The sequence below is a fragment of the Bos taurus genome, chromosome 19, assembly GCF_002263795.3.
Source record: "Bos taurus isolate L1 Dominette 01449 registration number 42190680 breed Hereford chromosome 19, ARS-UCD2.0, whole genome shotgun sequence".
Taxonomy (NCBI): Eukaryota; Metazoa; Chordata; class Mammalia; order Artiodactyla; family Bovidae; genus Bos; species Bos taurus.
Window position 1 is genome coordinate 9,934,757 of NC_037346.1, and position 23,010 is coordinate 9,957,766.

The following is a 23,010-nucleotide window of genomic DNA, read 5'->3' on the forward strand; positions in this document are numbered from 1 at the left end:
TAAACCAGGTAATTAAATATTAAGTTATCTGTTGTTTAGGGTATCCCATCATGTGGTCTGCTGGGTAGGGCACGTGGCCCACAGTGGTTCTAACAGAGTTATCCGTAATGTTCCTATTGAGCTTTCTGGGCCTATCTGAAGATTAAAGAGAGATGTGAAATATTGGAGAGAACTTTACTAGGGTAAGAGAGAACCAATAACAGATCCCACAGACAGTGACAATATGGCCACAGCATCTAAGTACGTATACTTATCTTCATTTTATCTTCCCCTCGTCAGAAGGCTCAGTTTTAGTGCAATAGAGAGGATAGTAACTGAAGAGTCTTTAAAGTGCTATGACCTGGATCCAGGCATCCTGACTCTGCTGCCTGCATGCTTGACCACTAAGCTATATGCTACTACTTTAAGAATGATAAAGCACTTTGTAAGCAAACAAACAAAAAACCAGCAACAAATTATAATATCCTAATCTAGGAACTATTGCTCAGTACTCCATGTTTTTCATGTAGAGAAGCCAGTGAGTATCCCTTGTGGTGATGTTATTTGGTTACCTGGCAGGCACAGGACCCATTTGCTGAGGCTCTCCCCAAGTACTAAAGGAGCACAGCGAATATAAACAAGGGATCTGGAAGTGCTCTGGACCTGGAAGTGCTAAAATGCATCGCAGATGATCCATTACCACAGTAATCTGGTGGCACAAACCTAGCTTAGTTGGGCCCGAGTTCTCCAGTCTGTTGCTGCACCAAGTATTCAACTACAGATTACTCCCTAGCAGTTGCCTCTGTGTCTCTGGTAATACTGTTCCCTCAACAGAGGGCCCTTCTCTGCCCAGGACATTAGAGCTGGCCATAAACATTCTGACCTGCAAGATAAACCAAAATGACCTGTTTGCTAATTCCCGCAGGAGATGCTGAACATAAGCCATATATCTGTGGGGATGCCGATTCTGCCTCTACTGTTCTGGATGGAACTGAAGACTACCTCATTCTGGCCTGTGACGGCTTCTACGACACCGTGAACCCTGACGAGGCAGTGAAAGTCGTGTCCGACCACTTGAAGGAGAATAATGGAGACAGCAGCATGGTTGCCCACAAGTTAGTGGCATCAGCTCGTGATGCAGGGTCAAGTGATAACATCACTGTTATTGTGGTTTTCCTGAGGGACATGAACAAAGCTGTAAATGTTAGTGAGGACTCAGATTGGACAGAGAACTCTTTCCAAGGAGGGCAAGAAGCTGGTGGGGATGACAAGGAGAGTCACGGGGAGTGCAAGCGCCCCTGGCCCCAGCACCAGTGCTCCGCTCCAGCCGATCTGGGCTACGAGGGGCGTGTGGATTCTTTCACGGATAGAACCAGCCTGAGCCCAGGGTCCCAAGGCAACGTGCTGGAAGACCCGGGCTACCTAGATCTCACACAGATAGAAACAAGCAAGCCTCACGGTGCCCAGTTTTTGCCACCAGTTGAGATGTTTGGTCCTGGTGCACCAAAGAGAGCAAATCTTATTAATGAGCTAATAATGGAGAAAAAATCAGTTCCATCATCATTGCCTGAATGGAGTGGTGCTGGAGAGGTTCTCTCTTCTTTTAACGTGGGTTCAACAGGGCAGCAGGTATGCAGCATGGGGAGCTTGCCTCCTGTTTGTTCTAGGCTGGAAAATGAACAGTTCAAGTTCCTGGGAAAGAGAGTTTCTAGGTTATCTCATTTACATTACCACTACTCAAAGAGGCGGCATGGATTCAGGTTTAATCCAAAGTTTTATTCTTTTCTCTCTGCTCAAGAGCCTTCCCACAAAACAGGCAGTAGCCTGTCCTCACTTATTCGAAATGGGAAGAGAAATAGTATGTTAAGAAGTTCTCTGCCATGGAGGCAAAATAGCTGGAAAGGGTACAGTGAAAACGTGATGAGGAAGCCCAAAAAGAGTAACGACCCTGCACACCCAGAGCTTCCCTGGAGCTTTAAAATATAATCTTTCTCTCTAAAGTAGGCTAGCTAGCTCTCCCCCAATACAGATATCACCATCAGAGTAGAAACAAGGTAGGTATTTCTGAAATAATGTGTGCTTCATTATAATGAGCCATGGATGGCTCAACTCTTAAATGTAAATAGATCTCTAGGAAACTCAATACAGTGTTTTCAATCTAATAAAAAGCAGTACTGGCGGTTTCACTAGCAAAATTATACCACTGGTCCCTGTGATGTGTCTCTATACCTACATACACCCCCCAAGACCCCGTCACGTCACTAGTGGAGGCTGGCGAGTTACTTCAGTCAGGATACATAGTGCTGAAATCTGGATGCAGGTGAAGTTCGGTCTGATGTGCCTAATATATCTCTGGAAAACTTAATGCAGAATTAGATCTACTTGAGGATGTTCCTCAGAAGACTGGGGACGATGAGGGGAAACCTCTCCCCTGTTTTTGGTAGGTAAAAGACTAAAAGCCATATGGGTTTTAACTGGAAAAAATGAAAGTAGAAAACTAGTGTAAAAATGTCATATTCTCAGACTTGTGAGGTGGTATATAGTCAAACAGATTCACTAATTTTTTTCCTGTAACATAAAAGACCAACAATGAAAATTTTTTGAATTAAGTATTTCCTAGGGCTGTAGCTATTTGGGAGTTTCATAACCTGTTATGGTGCTTTTGACGGAATTGTTTTTTAGAAGACCGCTGTCAACTGGTTTTAACCTATGATGCTAATGTGTTTTTCATTGTACCTTCATCTCAGGAATAAAAACTTGTTTAATGGAGATGATTTCAGGTACAAATATACTAGAATCAAGTTGCCATTTTAAAAGAAAATCAAATAGTATTTCTATTTTTTCTGCCTTTTTTCTTTTTTTTTAAAGTTCACAGACAGTAAAGGCATATACTACAATAAAATAAAAAGTGGTTTTGGAGAATGAAAAATACTAGTTTTAACTTCTCTAAAATTGTTTCCCCTGAGGGGATGGAATAATTGGTATGGAAGAGGCTGAAAGTAACTGCCTAAAGTGAGCCCAGAGGCCACATGCAAAGGAGAATGTGGCTGACTGCAGCTGAGGTCTGTTTAGTTGTAAATTTGAGTCCTGCAGCTTCAGACCAGAGAGCCAGGACACGTGTTACTCATTTCAGTATTTATTTACATTTGATATTTTGAAATTGTCTGCTTTTTGCCATTTCTGCAGTTTCAAGTTGGAACCATATCTGCAACTAGAGGCAGCAAATAAACTAATAATCAGGTTAATTGAGTGCAGCAGCCTGGTTCTGAGAATCATGAAATGTCTCCGTAGGACATTCTGCCCTCTCCCAGTCGGGCGTGGAGCCACTGGCTCCCTCGTGCTGTCGGGAGACACTGAATGCTCCTGCTGAGAGGCTCACACAGCACAATACAACTACTTTATGCTCCCCAGACTCAGAATGGAGGACTAAGATTCCTGGATTTTAAACACAGAGGGGGACTGTAGCATATTTTGGGGTGCCAGGGTAGCTATAGCAAATAAATAAAAGATGCATTTCAGCAACAGATTGTTAATCTACAGATTTTATTTTTAAAAATTTGGATGTAAGTAGAGATTTTCAGTCTTTTTCTTTTCTGAAGTCATTTCTTCTCAAGTCTGTGACACATGGCTGAGGAGGAGGGGGTACACATGGATCAGCCATCGCACCAGTCTTTTCACCATCCCGAGGCTTTACCCCCATCCACGGGCCTCGCCCACATCGGTCATTTTCTGAAGCCTAGATCATGTTAACAACCCATCAGGTGCAGTGTCAGTTTCAAAGCAGATTATCTAGGGAAACAAGAAAACAGGCAGCAGAACATTGGTATATACAATAGTCCGAAGCACTCAGCCAAGCAAAACGTTTTTTAAAAGATTCTTCTATTGTTGTCTATTGCTGATGATTTTGATCAGAATAAAGAAGGTGAAAGAAGGTACAAGTCAAGTGATAGGTTTTGTTCAGTGGGAAAAATGGTTGGAAACTGGGAGTAACAGGCATCTTTAAGGGTCTGAATTTTGTAGGTGTAACTACATAAGCAGTGTTAACTCCATTTCTCATACCAGTAGCCCTCTAGAAAATAAAAGTAGTTCTAGTGTGGTCACGTTATAAGCCAATAATGTACAAATTAGCAACTATTCATTTGTTCACAACATGCATATTTATAGAGTAGTTAGGTACCACTTGTAAGTCCTTTAAAATTCTATAATACATATTAAAGTAGTGGTTATTGGTCTGACATATGCTGCTCTTGGGTCTGTCTATCAACTAGATAAAAAGCAGTGCTTTGTGAAATGCAGTGTTATATCTTAATGCCACTGGTGATAGAAAGTAGTTCCCTTCAGTTCAAATCCTGTGCCCTTATTTGCTGCTTGCTGACGTAAGCAATAAATACCCCTCTAACTAATGGTATCTACACATTTCTGTAACTTGTATTTAATGATGGTGTATCTGGTGATTGTAAAAATATTAGACAGATATAAAAGCATATATATTAACTGTTAATGCTGAGGTATATAGTCTGTGAATTATGTGTTTTGTACTTCTATTCATTGTGTAATTTAGTGATGGTGGAGAAGATCTACACCCAATCCTTAAGAGTGGCAGTATCCCTTTTACGATTTAACATGATCTGCATCAATTTGTTTGCTTGCTGAAGTTTTGTTAGAATAGGAAATAGTAAAACAAATATTAAAAAGAGAGTGTAGTGCTGGTTAGGGAAACAGACTTCAAGTCACTGACTGAAGTCACGCGAACTCCTTGTACATTCACTGTGAGTTTCAAAGGGAATCGGTCCCTAATTTCCTTTGTTCACTTTCCGGATATGGACTTTTAAGAGAGATCTAAGGTTAAGTGACATTACAGCACCCAACACTGGGGCTGTTAATCCTGTTTAGGTCTGTACTGAAAAGGAAGGTGGAAATACATGTATATATCTTTTCTTTACCTAGAAGTGCCATCCATTGTCCTTGAATTAATATAAAGTTAGTGTTGCACTTAATTTAACCAGGAGGATCCTCGAAAGTAACACCTTTACCAAGGACAATGTCAACAATGTCAGTGTCAACCCTGAGTCTGATTCTGACCACATTCATGGTGGCCACGGTCAGCGTGGTGGCATAGTGTCACTGCATCTCATGACAACAGCACTCCTTTGTTGGAACACTGTGCCAGGAAGAAGCGCAACGTCCGCTGGGCAGATGATGCATAAAGAAGTTACGTGTTCACAGATCAAACTGCTGTGGTTCAGGTACTTCCTTTCCCAGCAAAGGCTTGCTGAGGCTTTGTGAGAAAGTGATCTAAATTATTATTTTAATGTTTAAACATAATTTGTTCACTCAGTGATCATTCTCATGGAAGCAAGGCCATAAAAAGGAATACTGCAGCTTTGACCCTACAATTGAGGAGAATTACTCTTTGGATTGTCAGCTAGCTAAAGAACATACTTTTTTTTCACCTTTTAAAAGCACGTGATGTTAAAGGACAAGTGCCCACTCTGCCCTTCTGACCTGTGAATAACTTAAATGGTTCCCCCCCCCCCCCAAAAAAAACAAAGTACTGCCAGTATTATGACTATTTTCTGAGACAAATGGTACTGTGTTCAAAAAAATTGTTACTTCCTCTAGCAGCATTTTATCTTCTATTGTAAAGACTATTTGTTGTACTAATTAGAAAATATGAAATAAGATAGGGAACTCCAGACTGACACAGCAATTGTTCTGGAAAAGGAAAATACTCTAATAAACTTTGATGTAGTAACTAAGCTATAGATACATCATTGCTAACTCTTACTCTAGGTGCTCTTTGGTGAGAGACATGCCATTTGTTCTCTTGTTCATGATATTTCTCTGCAAAGAATTCTCTATGGAGTCGAGCAAGTGAAGTGAATCATTTCTTACCAAGCAAATTTATCAATTTATAAATCTTCTCTAAAGCTCACTTTTGAGTTCAGTTGTAATCATGAGTGATCCTTCATATTTTATTTAAAACTGTTCATTCAGGTAAGAAGTATGTTGAAATTTTGCCAATATCTTAATAAAACCCAGCAATTTAAAAACATTGGTCATCTGTCTTTATGTTCACAGGAAGATTACTTAGTTCTAGGATTTAAGTTGGTTTTCTCAGAACTGAAAATAAAATCCTGAAGTGGTGGTTTTCTAAACTTTAAAGTGGGGACATTGAAAAGTTTGCTAAGTGCTGCTACAATTGTTAGTCCCTCCCCAGAAAAACCAGAAGAGATCTTTCTCATCTTACACACATTTCTCCCATCAGTTTAATGTTGGGGGTTCATCCTAAAACAGATGAATGAGGAATAGGACCTGCAAATGGCTAAGTGCTGACTCCTCAAATCTCCCAATTACTTTATTCTTCAAACTCTGCATCCAGCCAGAGTTCTTCCCTCTCCCTTGGTCTTTCTCCTTTTAGTTTCAAACTGGAAGGAAGGAAATAATCAGGTGAATTGTGGTTGAAAGTCTGTCCGGAGGAATGGTTTGAGAGAGTAACAGGAGACAGAACAATGCAGTTGTCCCAGTGCAGTCAGTACACTGCATTTGTACCCACCTCTTACCACCATTAAGTCCTAGAAAATTAATTTCAACCTTTAACTCCTAATCACTTAAATTCATTCAGTACTTAGTGTGATTTTATATAAACTCAAATAAGAATTCAGAAAAAAATGAAGGTCTGAAAGAACCTTATTTGCAAGAGTTTGCTACAGTAGGGAATGAAAGAAAAGCAATATTTTGGTAAGTATTATTTATACTTGAAAAAAATCCCCTACTGGTATTCTAGGTTCGAAAGGAACATCTCTTTCTGAAGCACACAAACACACATGGCTTTTTCAGTTTTCTATTTCCTAGGTTTTTTTATAATCTCATCACTTTTATAATTAAAAATATTTTTGGATAGAAAACTAAAAATGGCCCATTACTTTCTGAACCCTGAATCTGAATTACTTATGTTTTTAATTAAAAAATTATAAGAACCACGGTACTTCCAGCTTCCAATTCTAAAATGTAGAGCTAAAGGGAATACTGCTTCCACTCTTCTAAATAAAAGCCAGATTTACTTCAAATTATGACTTTTTTCACACTCATCAGAGTTGAGGTTGCAACTGGCCCAAGTTGAAGAGGGGCCGGCGCCTCTGGGCAAGCAGCGCCCTCAGCACTGGTTTCTCTAGGGCAGCTTTGGAAGCCAGCCATTCAGCGAGAGAGTGCTGACAGATACAGGCAGAGCGGGGGGCGTCCAGGGAGCTGCGGGAAACCGGTGGAGTCCGCCCTCTCTTGCAAACCCTACCAGGACTCAGAGGAAAGGTCCGGGGCGGAGCAGGTCCAGCAGTGGGATGTAGGGGGCCGCGGGGGCCCATCACCCTTCCCTCAGCTCGCTCACACAAGCGTCGTTCTGTGCAGGAGAGAGCCATGGACGCTGCCCCGAGGGCACCTGTGACAAGCTGATGGAAGGGAACAGGGGAGGGAGCAAAACCCTACTCCTGGGGAGGAGGAGTATCGCCAGGCCTGTAAATAGCTGTAAATACACACTAAGTAACACGGCACCTTAATCCAAGAATGCCAGTCCCGACCCACATGCAGTCGAGCTTCAAAGAACAGAACAGTTCTGGGCCGACAGCAGAGCAACAAAAGTCTGCAGAGACGTTAACTTGGAGGCACAGTACAAAATTCAGGGTCAGAAGAGACACTGCATTTCTGCCGGGGAGGGAATTACCAGAGCAATGTACTGCTCTAGAACGCAACGCCACGAAGGTTGATCACAGCAGTGACGAACCGCAAACCAAACGCAACTCCTAACCAGATTCATTCAAACTCTTGTGGTACAGATCTAAGCAGGCCTGCTCATTTTTAGGCATAAAAACCATTCACCAAACTACTGTTCTACACAAAATGTGTTGCTTTCAGCGAAATACAGAGACGCATCTGAAAGCAAGAAAAAATGTATTCTTCTGAGTGAAGTAACCAGGGTGGTGGGTGCCAGCAGGGAGCCTGCCTCTCCCAGGTTCTGTCCAGGTGGCCTCCCCTCCCGGGGCCCCCATGGGGACCTTTGTAATTTGAGCCTGTTGAGCTGGAGCCAATGTGATTTGAGTCACTGTGGGTGGGACTGTAAACTGGTACAACCACTGTGGAGAACAGTATGGAAGTTCCTTAGAAAACTCAATATAGAACTACCATTATGATCTAGCTGTCTCACTCCTGGGCATATATCTGGAGAAAAACATAATTTGAAAACACACGGTGCACCCCAATGCTCACTGCAGCACTGTTTACAAAAGCCAGGACGTGAGATCTAAACGTCCACTGACGAAGGAGCGGATAAAGAAGACGCGGTGCACAGATACAGTGGAATACTACTCAGTCACAAAAAGAACAAATCATGCCATCTGCAGCAACAGGAATGCATCTAGAGACTGTCATACTGAGTAAAAGAGGAAGATAAATATGTCGCTTATATGTGGAATCTAAAAAAATGGTACAAATGAATTTAATACAAAAATAGTACAGATGTAGAAAACAAAGTTACAAGATAAACTGGGAGACTGGGATTGATACACACACTGAAATATATAAAGTTGATAACTAATAAGGCTCTATTATACACACAGGGAAATCTCCTTAATAACTTCAGACTGACTTGACAAGGATTTTGGAACTGACAGAAATTAAAATAACTATGGCTTCCCAGGTGGCGCATTGGAAAGAATCTGCCTGCCAATGCAGAAGATCCCCTGGAGAAGGAAATGGCAACCCACTCCAGTGTTCTTGCCTGGAAAATTCCATGGACAGAGGAGCCTGGTGGGCTACAGGCCATGCGGTCACAAAGAGCTGGAGATGACTGAGCGTGCACATACCCTTGGTTAATATGTTGTGGAAATAACGGGCAAGTATGCAAGATCATATGGGTGATTTCAGCAAAGAGAAACTAATAAACAGAAATGCCAGAAATTAAAAATACTGCAGCAATGATGATGGGTGTCTTTGACTGCCTAATCAATAGATCTACCACCGCTGAGAAGAGAATAAGTAAATTTAAAGAAAAGTCCATAAAAATTACCCTAACTGATGGGATTTCCCTGGTGGTCCAGTGGTTAAGAATCCACCTTCCAATGCAGGGCATCCCTGGTGGGTTAGATCCCTGGTGGGAGAACTAAGACCCCACATGCGATGGGGCAACATAACCCCAGTGCTGCACCTGCTGAGCTGGCACGCTCTAGAGCTCCCCGCCACCCGCCACTCTAGAGCCCCTGCACCACAACTAGAGAAGCCTGTGCTGCAACGGAGACCCAGTGCAGCCAGATCAATTTTAAGCTAAAAAAACAAAAATGTAGTGAGTGGCCACAGAGGAAACAAAACGCTTAAAAAAAACCAAATGAAACACAAGATAAGGAAAAAAAAAAAGGAAAAATGAAAGCAAATTAAATCCAGAACAGAACAAATAAGAGCTGTGGAACTGTATCAGCCTAACATATGCATAACTGGAAACCCTCATGTGTTGCTGGTGGGAACGCAATGGCAGTGCCTTCTGGAAGTCTGGCACTTTTCTTATAAAGTTAAGCAGAAACCTGCTACATGACTGAGTGCAACGAGTTCTGACACCAGTTATCTGGGGTTAGGCCCAGCTTCACAGGTTAAGGGCAAAGTCCTCCACAGGACTGCTCTCACTTCAAATACCAAGTTTAGGGCCCGCACTATCCTTCCCCTAGCTTTGACAATTCACTAGAAAAACTCATAAACCCAGGAAAATACTTACAATTCCAGTTTTATTATAGCCAAATGATACCAATCAGAACAGGCCAAAGGACAGACACAGGCTGAGGTGGAGGAGGGCCCGAGTGTGGGGCTTTCTTGTGATCAGGAGCGCACCCTCCCACAGCAGCCAGGTGTGTAGGGTGCTGCCAACAAGGGAAGTTCAGCTGAGCTTCAGTGTCCAGTCCTTACTGTGGTTTCATTACGTAAGCGTGACTAACTCACTGGCAATAAGGCTGAACTATCTAGGCTAATACTATGTGACTCAGAGGCCCAATCCTCTAGTCACAAGGTTGTTAGTCTTTCTGGCAAGGCCAGTCCCCGTCTTGAGTTATCTCATGAAGCTACCAGAATCCACCATAAGTAACAACAAACACCCCAATCACTCAGGAAATTCCAAGGACTTAAGAGGCTGTATCCCAGGAACTAGGGACAAAGACCAAATTCTTTATTACATATCCCACTCCAAGGCAAACACTACACTAGACACAGACAACTTATATTCATACAAAAACCTACACACAAATGTTTGTAAAGTTCATAATCATGCAAAACTAGGAAAAATCCAAAATGTCCTACAATGGATAAATGAATAAATTGCATACATCCACACAGTGAAATACTACTCAGCAGTTAAAAAGGAATAAAGTTCTGATTCACACAACTAGGTAGGTGAAACTTAGCATTTTGCTAAGTGAAAGGCTACGTATGGTGTGATTCCACTTATATGACACTCTGGAAAAGGGAACACTGAAAGGACAGTTGCCAAGGCTGAGGGGGCAGAAGGGGGACCTACCTCCAAAGCCAGCACAGGGGAATCTGGGGGGTGACTGAACTGTTTTCCAAACAACTGCATATACCACAAAGATTAAATTTTAATGTATGTAAATTTTAAAATCAACTAGGATGTGTGGAGGAGGACAGAATACAGACTGTAACAGATGAATCTGACTGTATTACAAATGAATCACACCATCAGCCTGAAGAGAACAGGAAAGAAAGCAACCAATGCATTAGGGTTAGATTCCCCTAATGTCTTTGACATTTATTATTAGAATTCTGTTTGACAAGTTGTCCTTTCTTCTCCATTTAGTTTATTCAGCTGTTCATGTATATCTGTGTGGACTCATGGATATTTGTTCTTTGAGTTATGATCCTATACAGCCACTGTGTCACAGTTCAGGATCTAAACTGGATCTAAATAACTGGAAAAGTGCTTTGATGGGACTCATGGTTTTTCTCCTTAAAACATGCTGTTTACATATACATACATGATGCACACAAGTATGTGCTTTAGAAGGAGTGAGGATGTTTCCTCTTCTACCCAACAACACTCTAGTAAGAGGAAGCAAATCAGCACCCAGAGCTGTGTTTCTAAGTATCACTGTCCCTCCAAAAGGCAAGGAAAATTCAAGAGAAGCCTGGAGCATCTTATTGAGAGGAAGGATGGAAAGGGAAGGAGGGAGAAGGATACAAGATCAAGATCAAAAGAGTAAAGGAGCCAAGCTGGAAGAGCTTTGAACAGCCAAAACTAGAAAACTGAACTGTAAAACAATGGCAATACTGGATCATAACTCAAAAGAATAAAATTAATATCCACACAGATACAAACAGCTGAATAAACTAAATGGAGAAGAAAGGACAACTTGTCAAACAGAATTCTAATAATAAATGTCAAAGAAACTAGGGGACTAGAAAACTACCGTAAGACCACTGCAGTGATAACTGCTGTAGGCAAGACCCACCAGACCTAGTGCTGCTGGGCGCTAGAATGAGTGGGTAAGAGTTTAAGCAGAAACAGGATACTTGCATATCCTTAAAGTATTCGCCCTTAAAGTATTTAGTAATTCAAAGGGAAAAAATAGTAAATAGTGGGGAATCCTGGCAGATACCACCTTAACCAAGTAATTAAGGTTAACAATACCAATCATAAACATCTGCAGCATACAGGCCCTGATACAATGCATTCTGTAGAAGCCTTCTAATAATGCAGAATTCCAACTTAAGATGAAAAAACATCAGATGAGCCCAAGCAGAAGAACACTATAAAATAACTGGGGGCTTTTCCGGTGGTCCAGTGGTTAAGAATCTGCCTGCCAATACCAGGGACGTGGGTTCAATCCCTGGTCCAGGATGAGTCCAAGCCCGTGTGCAGCCAGCACGGAGCCAGTGCGTGGCAAATACTGAAGCCCGTGCGGCACAAGAGAAGCCCCCGCCGCGGGAGGCCCGAGCACCACAGCGAGAGAGCGGCCCCTGCTACGAAGACCCAGCGGAGCCATAAATACATAAGTAACACTTAGAAATAACCGGTCCACTTCAAAAATGTCAAGGTCATGAAAGGTAAGGGAAGACTGGGGAAAGAGCCTGAACTGGGGGACGCTAGGACACGACAGCTCACTGCGCTGTGGACTCCGGGAAGGGAAGAGGACGTGAGGAGTAACCGGCAAAATCTGAACGAAAGCTGTCGGTGGTCTGGGTACTAGTTTGTAAATAAGACCGACACCTTCGTTTTGGTTACTCTTCTGTGGTCGCGTACTCTGTTCACAAAAAGAGAAGGTGTTTCGGTTTTGGAAGGTTACATTTTCTAAGAATTCATCCATTTCTTCCAAGCAGTCCACTTTATTGTCATACAGTTGCTGACAGTCTTTGATGACTTTCTGTGTTGTCTGTTGTGATTTCTCCATTTTCATTTCTAATTTTGTTGATTCTTCTCCCTTTTTTTCTTGATGAGTCTGGCTAATGCTTTGTCTATTTTATTTATCTTCTCAAAGAACCAGCTTTTACTTTTGTTGGTTTTTGCTGTACTCTCCTCTGTTTCTTTTTATTTCTGCCCTAATTTTTATGATTTCTTTCCTTCCACTAATCCTGGGGTTCTTCATTTCTTCTTTTTCTAGTTGCTTTAGGTGTAAAATTAGATCACCAGTCCAAGTTCGATGCATGAAACGGGGCACTCAAAGCCGGTACACTGGGATGACCCTGAGGGATCGGATGGGGAGGGAGGTGGGAGGGGGTTCAGGATGGGGGACACATGTACACCTGTGGCTGATCCATGTCAGTATATAGCAAAAACCACTACAATATTGTAAAGTAATTAGCCTCCAATTAAATGAATTTTTTTTTAAAAGAGAAGCTGGGTGTACAGGAACACTCTCAAGATTTCTGCACGTCTATTATAAATCTAAAATTATCTCAAAATTAAAAGTTTTTTTTTAAAAAAGACAATATTTAGGTTTTTAACTATTAGGTATCAAAATGCTGGATTTGGCCCAACTGCGACAAACTGGAAGAAGTACTCAACCAGCACCTCACGGCATCCCTGCCAGCGGTGCGGAACAGCCTCCCTGGATCTCCTATTTCTCTGCCAAATGGGCACGACACACAGTTCATCCACCTCAAAGGTTACTTACAGATTCAATGACACAGTCGATCCAAGTTGTACAGAAACAATATGCCTGGGCACAACGCATGCATTACACTTACATCTTTAAGTCTAGGAGAAAATACTCTTCTGGACAATCTTCCAGGACCAAACTTGAGATTGAAAATACCAAATGATGCGACTTCCCTGGTAACCCAGTGGCTAAGACTCTGCGCTCCCAGTGCAGGGGGCCCAGGTTCAATCCCTGGTCAGGGAACTAAATCCCGCGTGCAACAGCTAAGAGCTCGCTTGCGGCAACTGAAGACCCCCTGTGTTGCAGTGGAGATCCCAGGTGCCACAACTAAGGCCCGGCGCAACCCAAAAAATAAATGTTTTAAAAAAACAAACTAAACTAAATGATGAAACCAAGAAAAACTATGCCCTTCAACAAAAGGAGGGGAAAAACATTTTTTTAAGTTGGGATTCTGTTAAGGAATACAAAGTACCAGAGAGCAGGACAAGTAGAGTGACTGACTGGAAATTTGGGTCGACTATCATGACTTTCGGAGACTGTGGGTGATGACGCTCGAAAGTGGGAAGACGGGGGAAGGTCTTTTATCAGAGCTCTTGCAGACCAGCTCAGGAAGCACCAGTGGGGAGAGGGGGAAGAACTGCTGTCTTCTTCTGTGCCTCTCCCCTCCCTCACTGCTTCCTAACACCTAGCAGAGGCAAGACTGGCGTGAGACGACCGCAGGGAAGGTGGAGGAGGGCTCCTGGCAGCACCGTGGAGGCGGGTGCAGACTGACAGTCGGGTGCAGGTGACACGGCTGGGAATTGGGGAAGGAACTGTTTTTCCAAAGATCCCACCACTAAAAGCTAATAGGTCCTTCCATTTTTTGAGGAAATCTTTAGGTCTTTCAGTCTTATCAGGATCCCAGAATGAATCAAATAGCAGATGCCCAATACCCCATATCACAAAAACTAAGCATAAAACAACGAATCAAATGTATGATCTTTTTGAGTTAAAAATAATGCCCTTTCTCACACCTACCTCCCTCACTTTGAAGGACGTATCAATGACATATCAATGACAAAGTAGAACTTGGCAAATTTTATCTGCAAAGGGTAAGAGTGTAAATATTTTAGGCTCAAGGGCCATTAGGTTGCCTAAGCAGCTACTCAACTCTGCCTTTGCAGGGCAAAAGCATCTGTGGACAATCTGTAAGTGAATGGATGTGACTACATTCCAACAAAACTTTATTTCCAACAGATAGCGGTAGGGATTTGGCTCAAGGCTAGAAGTTTGTTTCACCCCTAGAGGAAATGCCAGATAGACACTTGTTAATTTATGCCCCAGAAGTTTTCCTCAATGGATGGTGTGAATTCATATACGCTACATACTTCTTACTATTTTTAAATTCACAAACAACAATACTGGAAGTGAGCTATAACCAACAAAACAGACATGACATGATCTTCATCACCGGAGAACTGTTTTCTAGTACATCCTTTAGATACCTATAAGTTTGTTGGTTTTTGTTTTTTTTTTCCATGAAACCCTCTGTCAACTTTAATTATAAAAATAGAGAATTTCATGCCAGGAGGGCAGTTACAAATCATTTCTTTAGAAGCTTACTTTTTAAGCTTTTCAAGGTATAGACTTTAATATTAATATAGAATCAGAATATGGTACAAATGGCTTGAGTTTCTAAAATACATGAGAAGATAATATACCAATTAAATTCAAGTAATTTTCCCTACAAAATTTTTGTCATGCATAAAAAATACCTTCAAAATCTCCTATAGCTATAACAACAAAAACAGTCTTGCTGACATAGTAAACTCAAACTCGACCAATGTCAAAGGGTCTCAACCAGTTCTCAGTCCGTATGGAACAAGCGCAGCACTCCTCGATGCTCTTAACACAACCTGAGCGCGTAAGCAAAGCCCCCAAATACTCAAGAGCCAAACGTTCTGCGATTCATATATCATCATGTCATTCTGGGGAATCCACTTTAAGGTCATGAAAAATAAGAGTAAAGGCTAAGAACATTTACAATTTGCAAACAAACAAAACTGGACATCTCCCCCTAACAAAGGAAAAAAGGACAGCTTAGGATGCTATCATACAGAGTAATGACCCGAGAGTCTCACGGTTAAATCATTCGTGCTAAAAGCTCTTACAAATTTCCCCAAATGAATGGTCTCTTCTCAGGTTTCTCTTAATTCTTAACCATATGTGGTTTTCCATATTTTGAAAATAAGAACTTACACAGGTACACGGAAAAGCACTCAGTTCTATATCAAATACAGGTCAAGAAACACCTATGCAACAGTGAATTTCAAAGCAGAGTCAATCACATGTGTGTTTATGAATTCTGGTAAGACTCACTTAAAAAAAAAGAAACCCTACAATATCAATTCTTAAAATGACTTGCTCTCAACACTAATGAGACAAAATTCTTACGTAACAGCTTTACCCATTACAATGCAGTGTAGAAATAAGACAAAGCTGGATTTAAAACATGATCTCATCAAAATGTACTAAACACAAATGCATCTCTAGCTAACAGAAAATGAAATGTGAAGAACTTATTAGTAATATTTTAGACCATTACACAATAAGCTACTTACTAACTATATAATGGCACATCATTGTTATCATGACAGTAAGCAAATGCTAAATTTTTATTTCTCATATGATTATACTACTTAAAATTTTCCAACTAATTTAAGGAGAAAAAGTAACCACATACATTATGGAGATTATGAGATTATAAGTCTTCTAACTTCCCTATGCATCTATTAACAGCTCAAAAGCATCTATTACACACAGGCAATAGGATTAGGAAAAGGAGGGCTTCCTGTCCCAGTTTTAATAAATTGCAGAGACATAACATTTTCTCAAGTTCATTTTATTAACAAAAAGTGCAAACTGTTTTGAACAAAAGCAAACCATGAATCACAGCATTCGGTAAGACACTAGACATGGAAAAGGGAACAATATTCATTAAGTAAAAAATACGCAGATGAAATGCCTCTCAAATGTATACACACTCATGCTTTTACAATAGTCTCTTAGTCAGCTTTCAGTGTACTTTTCACAAATGGTATAGCAGCTCAAAAACAAATGCAGGAGCACAATGGTGAAGTCTGGCAATAATTTTGGACTGAGTATAGAAGTGAATGTTATAGCACACTTTCATGTATAATATGTAGGAATCTTTAAATGTATGGACACTGAAATCAATGTCCAGCTAATGAAAACAAAGGAAAAAACAGGGTTTTAAAATACCTGTTGCTCTGCAGTTGTTTGGTAAGAAGCAGGAAAAAAGTGAAATAATTTAAAATGTTCTTATATGTGTTTATATGACCAAGAACATAACCAATCCACATAACTTAATTCATTTAAAACTGCATTTGTAAAAGTCACACGAAAGAAAGCATGTGTGCCATCAGTGTGCCCGCCTGCACTGAGCAAACAAGAACAGAAGCGGAACCTCAGGCGGCCGACACATTCCAAAGAGGACGTTCAGTCTAGTGTTGCTTCAGTTACTCACATGAAGTGTCTTCAGGGCAGAATCTACACAGAAGTGATATTTCTGCTCACTAATCTATAGGCATTAATGAAACTAGAAACTGTAATTAAAACCCAAACTATAAAGGCGGTCATCTCAACAGAACTGAGGATCTAGCCAGGACAGGAGAGCACCGGCGCGGAGCAGCTCACTAAGTGCATGCACTACCTCGGGGTACATTCCTGGCAGTTAACTGCCCTTCTGTCGTAGCAGACAAACTGCCTCTTAGGAATACGCCAATTTACTAAGTTAATTAGGCTACACTGTTATTTCATTACATTACACAGAATTCTTCCCACATTTAATTTTTTCCTTTGTATTAATGTTTTCTACTAGGATTGTGCTACTTTCTAAAGTCTCAATTACTATTTCAAGTAGAGATGGTGAAAAAAATCTGATTATCTGACCACTGACAAATTTGAGCACCAACGACAGCCAATTTCGGGGTCAAGGAGGCTTACAAGTCAGTTCTCTTGATTTGAAAATTACCTTCCACTGTTTTCATCAGTACTGAAGCTGAGATCTTCAGGGCCTATTTGTTCACCATCAGGAAAACTGGAATGTGTATCTAGGAGAAAATGATAAAAAACAGTTAACAATTTTTAAAGACTCGTATTTTCTTTCCCATATCTCTAAGTGACCTTAGCAAGTGTGTTATTTAAGTGATAAAGAAAGATGTGCTGGGTTGTAAACAAATCTCTATTCTTAAGAGAATTCTTTATCAGAGTCAAGCATAAACAAACACAAAAGGAAAATAAAGGAGAAAAAACCAAAATGTGTTAACAGATGCCCATAATTAGAAGACGAAAGGCATTGCCTGACTTTGTCCCCTGGGGACACCATGGCAGCAGCTGAAGAACAGAATAAGGAACGATGATGATGGACACTCAAAGGATGATTTTGTAAATATAAAATGTATTTCCAAGTCAATTAAACTGAGCATGCAAACATCACTACAAAAACCCACCAACACTCAAAATAACTTTGCCTCAAATTTGGCTGCTTCTTTTAGAAGCAGAGAAAGTTACTAAGAATACCTTAATACTTAAAAATCATCAAACACTTGGCTCTGTATTGAAAAAGACACTAGCATATCAGGGAAATCTGTAAAATAAAAGATGACAATTAACATCAGCCTGACAATGTTGTCATTCCAGGAGTGCTTACAGAGGAATGCTCAGATTAACCATTAAGGTCTCTGGATAAAATACTAACAATGGGCGATGCACGTTAACTAAATTTATCGCAGTGATCATTTTGCAATGTATCGAATCATTATGTTGGACATCTAAAATAAAACTAATAACGGATTTCTCTCAGTTTTTTCCTAAGACTTTTTTATTTTTTGGAAGAAGAGGTAAATCAACGATTCTATAATCTGCACACATTTCTAAAATCAGAAAAGGTTGCCTTTTTTTAATATTTACTTGGCTGCACTGGGTCTTAGTTTGCAGCACAGGAGATCTTCACCACAGCCTGCGAGATTTCTCGCTGCAGCACTCAGGCTTCTCTAGCCGCGGCCTGTGGGTTTCTCTTTAGTTGTACACGGGCTTAGTTGCCCTGATGTATGTGGGATCTTAGTGCCCTGACCAGGGACTGAACCTGCGTCCCCTGCATTGGAAAGCGGGTTCTTAACCACTGAATCACCAGGGAAGTCCCTGGAAAAGGCTGTCTTTTAAAAACTTACTTTATTAGCTAGGCTACAAGTATCTCTGAAAAGAAAAAAGAAAATCAAGTATCTGAAACCTCCCAAGAGGGCTGGCTAACACTTACGCACTACAGGCCACTATCGGGATCTGCTGGAAATTCTTTTCTGTTTTGCCTTTTTTTTTTTTTCCAAACAACTCTTTAAAATGTAAAAGCTATTCTCAGGTCATAGGCTGTACCAAAGCAGGTTGTCAACATCAGCCTCGCCCATTAAGTAGCATGCCTCATCAGGTGTCTGACCAGGCAAATACAGCCTACCAAATTTTTTCAGTACTCATCATTTAGTCTACCCCAAAGAATGTTGTCTCACAAATGACAGTAATTTAAAAAAGAAAAAGAAGGAGAAGCAGCGAAGCAGAAACAGAAGCAAAGGAAACAGCAGCAGCAGCAGAGACGGTTTTACTAAGCCCCGCGACACCACGTGCTGCACCTTCGTCTGGGGGCTGCGCCATGAAAGCGTCGCCGAAGCCGCCCATGCCGGCGCGCTCCTCCCGCTCCTCGCTCTCGGTGTCACACTCGATGTCGCTGTCGCTACTCATTCCTGGCAGGGAAGAAGGAGAGAACATGTCTGACAGGAAACCACGTCAAGAAAAAGGCAGCCTCCTTACCCTAAACTGAGATTCTTCGGAATTTTACACTGAATGCCCAGATAATAGAAGATACCAAGCAAACATAGCAAAGAAAAAGTAACTGCACAAAACTCAGTTCTCTTTAGTTATTTAGAGCTGTGTTTATTTTTCTTCTCAAAGTGTCTGAAAAGTTTTAACTGAAAGCCAGTATTAATTTCATTATACTGATATATCTTTTCCAAAGCAAATACAGTTTTTTCCCCCTTGATAATCATGAGATAACAGGCGCTCTTTTAATCCTGATTCAATGTAGTTTCTAGCCTAAAATATACACAAATATAAACACGTATAAACACAAACATACATTTACACTTATATCTACACGTGTGCACACCAAATTCCAGTAATCTTAGCAATAAGTGAGTTACTATCCCATGTGGGCCTCCGATTTTGTTTTCGTGCATGAGTTGGTTTTAAAAGACAAGTTCTATAGGATTTTTCTAGTTCCACAAGACAGAGATCAAGAAAATCTGAAAAATCTTTCTGCTATAAACCCTTATAAATGCTAGATAAAATAAAATCTTGAAGTTTTAATGAACAGCTATATTTAAAAGAAAAAAGGGAAATCCATGGTACAGCAGAAAAAAGGATAAGGAAAATAGTGGGGTAGATGATGTCACCCCAGAGAGCCTGCTGTGAAAGGTGTTTGTTTTCGCAGCTCTACTGTGTGCGGGATGGAACCCACGCCCCCTGCGGTGTAAGTACAGAGTCTTAACCACTGGACCACCAGGAAGTCCCAGAAAATCTGTAATCCTCTGTTGAAAGTGAAGTCACTCAGTTGTGACCAACTTTCTGCTACTTCAGCGACTGTAGTCTATTAGGCTTCTCCTAATAGACTTCTTCCAGGCAAGAACACTAGAGTGGGTTGCTATTTCCCTCTCCAGGGGATCTTCCTGACCCAGGGATTGAACCCGGGTCTCCTGCATTGCAGGCAGACACTTTACCGTCTGAGTCACCAGGGAATCAAATCCTCTGTTCGGAATAGGCAAAAAAACACTGGATCCACCACAGAAAGGGAGATGAAACTGAGGCTAAATCTGCACTCCAAGCATAAAACTAAAACTCTCACTGAAAGAGTAATTAAATATGTCTACTGTCACAGGAAGACAGCAGGGAATTTTGTCTGGTTTCTGTGGTCAGTTCACCTCAGAATTCAAACAAAGGGCAGTGTGCCTAATTTAGGTTTGGGATTTACGGTTTCAGTTCAAATCTCAGGAAAGGAACATAAAAATTGGTCAGGAGCTAGTGTTTTTGAATAAAGCAAATGTAAAATCCTCTGGAGGGAAGATTCTAGGTAAGATGAAGCAATGTACACATTCCACCCCATCTTCTCCACTGAAGGAAGTTACAGAACCTTGACAGAACGCGCATGAAGTAGCTACTTGAGGACTCTGTAATCACGTCTACTGGTGTAGATAAGAACCTGAAGTAGCAACAAACTGACAGATTTAAAAGAGGCCCAGGGTCTCACACAAATCATATGAAAAATGTCTCGGGGGCTTCCCTGGTGGCTCGGGGTGGAGAATCCGCCTGCCAAGGCGGGAGACACGGGTTCCCTCCCTGGTCTGGCAGATCTCACAGGGTGCCACAGCCACTGAGCCTGAGCTCTAGAGCCCAGGAACCTCAACTACTGCAGCCCGCGGGCCCGAGAGCCGTGCTCCTCAACAAGAGAAGCCGCCGCTGTGAGAAGCCCGAGCACCACAAGCAGAGTGGCCTCCGCTCACCAAACTGGAGCAAAGCCCATGCAGCAGTGAAGATCCAGCACAGCCAAAAAGTAAATAAAATTATTTTTTAAGAAAATATCCAGAAATCATTCCAAAATTATTTCAGCACGTGAAAAACCAGGTAAAGATAAGCAACAAATATCAGTGCTGAGATAACAGAAATCATGTTGAAATTATCTAACAGAAGCAGATCTAAAAAACACTCATGAACACTTCTGAAACATTTAAAAGACCTCTGTGGTAGGAAAACTTCCACAATCCAGGTCACAATTACTATCACAGGAGGAAAAAAAAATGAATACTCAAATTTTCTACAAAGGGTGGTAAAAGTCTCAAAAAGACATGTTCCAACCAAACTTTACAAACAAGGCAGACAGCCTGCCTAAAGTGAGTCAGCAGGCACACAGATGCCACAAGGGCAGGGCCACACATTTTCATAGAATAACAGGAAAGAGACCACGTGATTCTGTGTTTCTCTGTGGGAAAAGATAGATTTTCAAAGAATTACTAACACATTGTTGTTAAAATTAAACTATTAATAGATGAATTAATAGCATGAGTGAAAGAGGAAATTAATCAGTGTTAAAGAACAATGAAATGAGCATTATAAAACAGAGGTTAACAAACAGGAGGATAAAAAGGGAATAGTTCCCTCCCTGGTGGTCCAGTGGTCAAGACCCCATGCTTCAACCACAGGAGATGTGGGTTCTGTCCCTGGTCAGAGAACTAAGATCGTGCCACATGCTGCATGGCAAAAACAAACCAATAAGACTCAAAAGCTTTCAGGCAGACTAAGGTAAAAAAGAGCAAACAAAATCAGCAATATCAGAGATAAAAGGGAACATCACTACAGAATCTACAGACATTAAAAGGATAATAAGGGAACAGTATAAAAAATTTTATGTTCATGGAGTCAAGAACACTGATGAAATGGACAAATCCTTTGACAGACACAAACTGCCAAAATTCATTCAGGTAAAAACAGATAACCCGAATAGGTATGTTAAGCATTAAAAGAAATGAAACTTGGTAGTTTAAAAAAATTATCACCAAAGAAAACTGTAGCCCCATATGGCTTTACCGGTGAATTCCTCTTCTTCTGTTTTTAAGAAGAGTTTGTATAGTATTACTTCTCCCTTAAACATTTTGAAGATACAGGCTGGATGTTTCTAAAATCTCCTTTCTCAGCAAAGGAAAAAACCTTCCTGCTTTAAAGAGCCAAGTACATGTGCACTCAGTCGTGACTGACTCTTTGAGATCCCAAGACCTGCAGCCCAGGAGGCTCCTCTGTCCATGGGATTTCCCAGGAAAGAATGCTGGAGTGGGTTGCCATTTCCTTCTCCGGGGAATCTTCCCTTCCCAGGGGTCCAATCCACATTCTCAAGAGCAAGACTGTTTAGAGCCCAAACCAGCTCCTTGCGTGAAGCACTACCTCCACCTTGTGGCCCTTCACAGAAATGTTGCCGAAACTCTAAAACCGACAAGCAAGTGTATTCTAGTGGCTTCCAAGGGGTCAGAATGTGCCTGCAGTCCAGGAGACCCAGGTTCAATCCCTGGGTTGGGAAGATCCCCTGGAGAAGGGAGGGCAACCCGCTCCAGTATTCTTCCCTGGAGAATCCCATGGACAGAGGAGCCTGGCGGGCTACAGTCCACAGGGTCACAAAGAGTCGGCCATGACTAAGTGACTAGTACGACAACAATGTATTCTTGGGCCTTCCTGGTGGCTCAGAGGGTAAAGAATCCTCTTGCAATGAGGGAGACCTGGGTTTGATACCTATGTTGGGAAGATTCCCTGGAGGAGGGCATGGCAACCCACTCTAGTATTCTCGCCTGGGAGAATCTCCATGGACAGAGGAGCCTGGCAGGCTACAGTCCATGGGGTCGCAAAGAGTCGGACACAATTAGGCGACTAAGCACAGCACAGTGAAACTCCAAGCACAAATCTGACCTCTTGGTACCAGTGTTTCTGAATTCCGAGACATATTAACCTCCAGGATTCACAAACGAGGAATTGGAATCCTCAGGAATTCCCAAAATCTTAAGCTATTCTTTAAATACTTAAAATAGTTTTCAAATTCTTTATTACATATCTTTTGAAATTTTTGGTTAGTTTGTAGTATTTACAAAAACTGTAGCCGACACTAAATATTCAAATACTGGAACATTCTGTGAACGTTATTAGGTAATAGTTGAAAACGTCACACTTAAACTCTCAGCAAGGTTTAGAGCACTACGTGGAATCACATGTCAAAAATGCCAATATGAGAACACTTTGCTTCCGAAAC

The 23,010-nt window shown here is 41.3% G+C and overlaps 2 protein-coding genes across 8 annotated transcripts in view; one reads left to right on the forward strand and one right to left on the reverse strand.

The window, feature by feature from the left end:
• The window catches only part of PPM1E (protein phosphatase, Mg2+/Mn2+ dependent 1E), a 220,161-nt gene extending 214,647 nt beyond the window's left edge, over window positions 1-5,514 (forward strand). For both annotated transcript variants that reach the window (XM_059878401.1, XM_024980604.2), the window contains one exon: window positions 905-5,514. In XM_059878401.1, coding sequence (XP_059734384.1) covers window positions 905-1,965 — 1,061 coding nt within the window. In that variant the 3' untranslated portion in view covers window positions 1,966-5,514. The remainder of the gene's footprint in view (window positions 1-904) is intronic.
• Window positions 3,504-23,010, reverse strand: part of TRIM37 (tripartite motif containing 37) — a 151,462-nt gene continuing 131,955 nt past the window's right edge. For 3 of the 6 annotated variants that reach the window (XM_024980481.2, XM_005219934.4, XM_024980478.2), the window contains 3 exons: window positions 18,803-18,913; window positions 17,155-17,233; window positions 3,504-16,670 (listed from right to left, as the gene is read on the reverse strand). In XM_024980481.2, the coding sequence (XP_024836249.1) occupies window positions 16,640-16,670; window positions 17,155-17,233; window positions 18,803-18,913 (221 nt within the window). In that variant the 3' untranslated portion in view covers window positions 3,504-16,639. 6 annotated transcript variants of the gene reach the window in all.